This window comes from Pygocentrus nattereri, chromosome 8 (assembly GCF_015220715.1).
Source record: "Pygocentrus nattereri isolate fPygNat1 chromosome 8, fPygNat1.pri, whole genome shotgun sequence".
NCBI lineage: Eukaryota > Metazoa > Chordata > Actinopteri > Characiformes > Serrasalmidae > Pygocentrus > Pygocentrus nattereri.
Genome location: NC_051218.1, coordinates 44,159,200 through 44,165,866, shown reverse-complemented (window position 1 = coordinate 44,165,866; position 6,667 = coordinate 44,159,200). Strand labels below are relative to the sequence as shown.

The 6,667-nt window shown below is 51.1% G+C and overlaps 1 protein-coding gene across 1 annotated transcript; it reads left to right on the top strand.

Moving 5' to 3' along the window:
- The first annotated feature begins 1,411 nt into the window (after positions 1-1,411).
- Positions 1,412-5,161, top strand: nkx1.2lb (NK1 transcription factor related 2-like,b). The gene is made up of 2 exons (XM_017712483.2): positions 1,412-1,941; positions 4,337-5,161. The coding sequence occupies exons 1-2, from the start codon at positions 1,584-1,586 to the stop codon at positions 5,095-5,097; spliced, it is 1,119 nt and encodes a 372-aa protein (XP_017567972.1). The 5' UTR covers positions 1,412-1,583; the 3' UTR covers positions 5,098-5,161.
- The last annotated feature ends 1,506 nt before the right edge of the window (positions 5,162-6,667 follow it).

Sequence of the window (6,667 nt, the reverse complement as noted above, 5' to 3'; positions counted from 1 at the left end):
CCCACTCGACCTAGAGAATCCAATTTTGCTGGACTTGTTGGAGCAGGTCATTTTTAGTGGATTGAAGATTATGGAATCTATAAACCACCACAGAGTTGTGTTTTGCTTTCTGGCGCTGTGTGTTTTCGCAATGCTGACAGACTTTCAGTTAATTGTTATTTTAATTAGTTGGCCGTAATTGGTTAATTAGTTCATTTGCTGCTTATCTGGTCAGTTGGCTATACTGATGCATAATTGGTTAATTGGAACGCATATGGACCAGGCTATTTGTTTATAGCTCATAATGTATTAGGTGGGGAATTGAAAAGACTACACTGAACTAAAAAAGGGTTCTTCAAGGGTTCTTTTGTTATTTAGAACCATGAATTCTATATAGGACTATTTGAGCTTAAATAGTTCTAATAGTTAAGTTATTATTATTATTATTATTTAGTAGTTTAATGTATTGTATATGACCCTAAATAGAACCTTAAATGACTCTATATAACATTAAAATGGGTTCTTCTATGGTTACAAGCTATTGCAGAACACTTGCTGGTTCTTTATAGAACTCTTACCAGAAAGGTTCCATTTGGAACCATACATAACAGGTTCTCCATCAACCTGAAGATGCTTTTCAGGTGTAGAGAACAATTTAAGCATGAAATGGTCTGTATAGAACGCCTTGTTCTCAATAGAACCGTTCCTTTTTATTAAAGAACCATCTTTGAAGTGTGTGCAATAGATTTCTCTGATTATTATAAATAATATTTTAGTCTGAAAAATAGTTCAGTGGAGAGATTACAGGTAAAAACAGCGTCGTTTCGTTGTTTGTTTGATGTTTGTTTACGCATTTATTAAAATTGTGTGCCCACCGCTAACGAGCTCGGAGCTCTCGCGCTCTCCTCGTCAATTTCTCGCGCCACCATCATCACCCTGCCCCTCGCGAGGCGAGGGAGGGAGAGAGGAAAAGGAGAAATAAGCCTATTTAGTGACTTTCCGCTTCAGTGGCCTTTAACGCGGGACGGGAGCTGACGGGCTGCGTCGATCACGGCGCGCATCATCGCTCACTCCGCCTCCGCTGCTCCTCCTGCTGCTCCTGCTGCTCCTCTCGGCGCCCGCGCGCGGAGATAATCGGGCCATTAGAGGCGCGGGATTAATGCGCGGGATTAATTTGTAGCCAATTACGGCCCGCGGCGGAATATGAATGCGTAAATAAAGCGCTGCGTCTGCGACGTATGGAGGGGGAAGTGGGGGGGGGGGGGGTGAGAGCAGGGAGGCGCGTGACATTAACGTATGGGGGTGTGTGTGTGGGGGATGGGGGGTGGTGGGGGGGGTCCTAAAGGGAAGCTGGGGGTTGGTGGGGGTGGTTAAACTCCCCAAAAAGGAGCTGACCAGGAGGGGAGATCACCATCCATTCCGTGAGCTCTGAGCTCCTGGAGCGGCGGGAGCGCGCACGAACAGGTGCATCCCTACATTCTACACACACACACACACACACACACACACGCACACACACACACACACACACGCTCAAAGCAGCTCGCGAGCGCGATGCCTTCGGCTGAGTGAGAGCGAGCAGAGGGGAGCGCGGGGCGGAAGCCATGAGCCGGGATAAAGCGCAGGCGGGCGAGCTGTCCATCGACCCGCCTGCCCAGACCGCCGTGATCGTGGTCGCCCCTACGGAGAGCGCGCCGGACGCACGCGGAGAGAAGCGCGAGCCGCTGCCGGCGGCGCCTCAAGGCGACGGGCGGGACGGAGCCGCGCGCCACGAGGCGCCCCCCGCCGCCCACCGGACCACCTCCTTCTCTGTGCTGGACATCTTGGACCCAAACAAGTTCACGAGCAAGAGGCAGCCGGTGGGGCGCGCGGGCTGCGAGCTGGCGTACGGCGCGGAGAACCGGGACGGGCTCAAGGCTCACCCCGAGGAGTACGACGGCAGGAAAGCGTCCGGGATTTTCAGTAAGTGTTGCTCTAAAAGCCGGAGTCGCCGTGATTTTCCCAAACAGGCCCAAGAAGGGGGCGCCGAGCAGCGGCGGCAGGCCTGCTCGAGCTCGGCCAGGGACCCGGAGAGTCCCCGGAAAGTTGTAAAGTGTCCGGATGTGAAGTTGTAAGGTGTGTGAGTGCGCAGGTGTGAAGTTTGTGGACGCGAAATCTGAACGTTAAGTGGTCTGGGGTGAAAATAAAGGGACTAACCCGCTCTTTAAAGGGCGGAGGGAGCTGGGAATGACCTGGGGAGCTGAATCAGGTGCCGGAGCTCCGCACACCTGCGCTGGAGTTCAGACTCCTCTAGACAGTTAGGCTGCGTCCTAAACCGACTACCATAGTGCACTTCACTCTCAGAAATAAAGGGAGTGAACCGTCTCTGGGTCAGTCCCCCTCTGGTCACTGGGGTGGTTCCCTCAAGGCTCCATCTCAGTGCCTTTAGTCAGGGAACATAACTGAACCATAATCCACTGAAATGATCTGTTCTAAGCTGTACTGACTCCACACGCCCCGCCTCGCCTCGCCTCCAGGCTTTTACTCTACTGCTCTGTTTTAAAACATTCGGTTATGAAAAGGAACAAATACCAACTTTTCACCTGGAGGAACTGATTTAAGCTCCACAGTCAGACCTTAGAACCACTGTAGAACCTTTGAGGGAACGTGTACAGTGTCTGTATGTTGACGAATGATAAATGAATTTATCTCTAAGCGGGGAGTGAATGCGCTTCTGGCGGCTGTCTGTCTTTGACAGTGAGCGCTTCTGGACGCAGCCCCGCGCTTTGGCCTGGGCCTTGATCCCGCAGTGCGCTGAGGGCCACATTAATGACCTGTTCTCAGATAATTGAGCTCCTCCGTCAGTCTGGGAGGCGGATCTGTGGGGACCCAGCGCCACACGAGTGGATCTCTCTATGAGGTGTGAACTGATTGGCTGGCTCTGGTGAAAGTAACGCGCGTTCGTCGTTGTTTTGCCGTTTGAAAGCCGAAGGCCAGCGGCTGCGTTCAGACTCTGCGTTCACAAAATTAGGGAGCTGTTCTGGGGGTGTGGGTGTGGGGGAGGGGGGGGGGGCACAGGGGGGCCCTATCCTGGCCATCTTTTCGGAGTTTTTAGCGTCTGCTGATCGATATCTGCCTTAATAAGTATAACAGGTTTAAATCGTGTAATTATCCGAAATTTGCCCCTATAATTTAGATGTTGAGGCGGAGTCCGCAAGCTGCCTGAAAGAGATATACTCAGCTCGATAATAGGATATCGACCTGTCCACTGCGGGCCGGTCTGCCCCATTATCCAGCGCCGCGCGCGCGCCGCAGTCCGGGATCGAAGGACTTTAATTGTTTTTTCTGTGGAAGTTGCGTAGCTTTGTCTCCGAATGGGGGGAAACGAGGGAAGTCGCCCGGCATGCGGGCAGAGACGCAGCGATCGGGTCCTTAAATCTGCCGGCCGGTCCTGCCTCGCGCGGTACAACGTTGCCGCTGATTGGCGGAAACGTGTAAAAACGTTGTGATGGAAGTTTCAACCAGTGTTATTCAAGCCAGGATTAAACCGTGTTTATCCCGGGATAAAAGCGTCGGGGACAGCCGAAGCGGTTTCGGCTCTTCCTGACATTTTAAATTGACTGAACATGAAAATTAACTCGAGATATGTGGAGCGAGTTTTCCACAATTACAGGAAAAATCTTGATTTTCTTGCTGAAACGTTTCCTGGGCGTTTTAGGAAACGTCGAACCGACGTTTGATATTCACGTTTCAGAGAAAAACGTTCAAGCGTAAAAAGAAATGATTTGAGGGGAAACTAAAGGATAAGAGCTGTGACAGAGTAATATTAGCCCATTAGACGTCACGTCTGCATTAAATACGTTAAATATGACGTGATAATGAGATGTGAACGAACACATTTGAGGGGCGCCTCTGAGTTCAGACCTGCTCCTCTCTGGCCTCTTTATTATGATAAGATGTCCATATAAATATGGATATGAAATGAGTGGTAAACGTCAGCACGTGTTGTTTTGGCACCGAGGAAAACAGACTGGACGTCGACTGAACGTCTCATCTCAGCCTGTCGTGTGACCGCGCGGATGAAATCATAATCATAATAATGCTGGAATGAGAATATTGTGAATGACGTTAGTTCTGCTGATAAGTGAGTTTTAATACAGAGCCGCGTCACTAGTAACGCGCACGTGCTCTGTGGTGAGAATGTTTAATAACAAACAGCCCAAAAGTCCCAAATGAATAAAAGCGATTAATTAAAGGAGAAAATCTGGTTTTATTTACTGAGCAGAGTTTATTGTCGAGCCAGGCTGCGCCAGAATGCTGTAATAACCAGATGTGATGCGGACTTTAGTGACCCGACGTGTTTTGTTTGGTCAAACAGAGGACGGAGGCTTCGTGTTCAGGTCCGAGCTCGAGCCCGAGCTGACGCGCGGCAGTCCCGCGGACGGCGACCTGCAAGAGGACGCGTGCAGCGAGCTCAGCGACGGCGGCGCGCTCGCGGCGAACGGCGACGACGACGGCGAGCGCGAGGACGATGACGACGAGGCGCCGCTGCTGAAGAGCGCGAGCCCCGAGAGCGGCCACGCGCACACGCACGGGACCGCGAGCCAGCAGCAGCAGCAGGCCAAGCCCAAGAGGAAGCGCTCGGGCTCGGACTCCAAGTCGGGCAAGCCGCGGCGCGCGCGGACCGCCTTCACGTACGAGCAGCTGGTGGCGCTCGAGAACAAGTTCAAGTCCACGCGCTACCTGTCCGTGTGCGAGCGCCTCAACCTGGCGCTCTCGCTGAGTCTGACCGAGACGCAGGTCAAGATCTGGTTCCAGAACCGACGGACCAAGTGGAAGAAGCAGAACCCCGGCGCGGACACGAGCGCGCCGGCGGGCGGGGTCGGGGTGGGGGTCGGAGGGGGCGCGGGAGGGGGCGCGGGCGGAGGACCCGGCGGGCACGGCGGCCTCAGCCCCCTCAGCCACTCTCCGCCCATGAGCGGCCACCTGGCCATGCACTCCGGCTACGGGCCGCCCGCGCCGGGGGGGCTGGTGTGCGCCACCCAGCTGCCCTTTCTGCCCAGCCACGCCGTGCTTTCGCCCTTCATGCTGGGCTCGCAGACGTACGGCGCGCCGGCCTTCTACACGCCGCACCTGTAGGAGAGAGGCGCGAGCTGTGCTGGGAGAGGGGCGCGAGGGCTGGATTCAGGGGCTGATGGGGCTGCAGGTCGTTCAGGACAGTGAAGTTTCTGAAAGTGTCCCTAATTACCCGGTGGTCCAGAGTAGCTCTGGATTCAGCTGTGATGTGACAGTCAGGTAATAAGGGACCCCCCATGCCCGCCACCCCACCCCACCCCACCTCCCCACCCCGTCTCCGCTTTAATGATTTTAAGTCTATCTGCATAAATCCATTACAAACATCAGCTCAAGCTTGAATTAGAGCTGCATTACAACGGTCCCTTAATACCTGAAGTCTCGTTCACGCCCGGATCCACCTTAAACAGGTGCAGTCGTCTGCAAAAGTTTGGGTACTCTCGCTCAAATTCACACGTTTTGACTTTCTGAGTGAAAATATCACATGTTCTCTGCAGAGAGCCGCACGTTTTAATACGCCGTCGCTGCTCCGTCGAGTTTACACCGGGAAAAAAAACAAAAACAAACACGATTTGTTGCCTGTGCAAAAGTTATGGCACCTTAGATTAGGTTTTCAGTCAAGCTCCGTAAATAAACAGAGATTTTCCGTTAAAACGCAACATTTAAGGAAGAGTTCACTAAAAAGAGCTGAGCTTATTTTTCAGCCCAGAATCATTAAAAAAGCTATTGTGACTAGGGGTGTACAAACTTTTGCGTAGGACTGTAGGTGCGAGGGTGGGCTCGGGCTATGTGGGACACTGTGGACAGCACAGGACCCTCAGTTATGAAGCCATAGTTTAGTTGAGATCCAAACTGAGATGCGTTTATTTATTTCCGCCGCTTTTTATTATGCAGAATGTTTCAAGGCGAAAGAGAAAGAGGTGTAAATAAACGAATTCAGATGAAATTGGGTAAAAGTGGAGTTTTTCGGCGACCTCCTCTCCGACTCCAGCACTCCTCGCCCTGTCGGTCCTCTGCCTCCGTCCGCGGCTCTGACTCTGAGGCTCGCCTCTCTCCCAGCGTCCTCCTGTAAAGACACTGATGTGCTCGCTGACTCAGACGCTCGCTGAGCTCCAAAGCTCGCCGGACAGTCGAACCAGGAGAATCCGACTTCCTTCGTTTCACAGATTTTCCTGTAAATTCCCAGAACGTTTTCCCAATTTTGAAGCATCGAAATGTGCATATTTTTCTCTGGGTCAAACTGTAAATACTCAGTCATGAATATATGTTTAGGCACTCGTTTTGAATGCAGAGGAAAAAAAATGAAAATGAAAAAAAAAAGTCGGGAATTAGTGGGAATAAAAGAAATGATGTCAGGATCATTGGATCAGCTCGTCTAACTGAGATGTTGTGGAGATGAATCGAATCGTGAAAGGTTTATCTGGGACTTTTTAAATGTTTAGGATTATTTATTTCAGAATTTACATGATAATTTCATTGTTTGTTTAAAAAAAAGTTTAAATAAAATTGACGATTTTTAAGAAGGGATTTTTCTGAATTTCACACTTTGCATCACACACCAATATTTAAACACCAGTGTCGATATTTACACTTTATTATTGGTATTATTATTATTAATAATAATATTATTATTGTT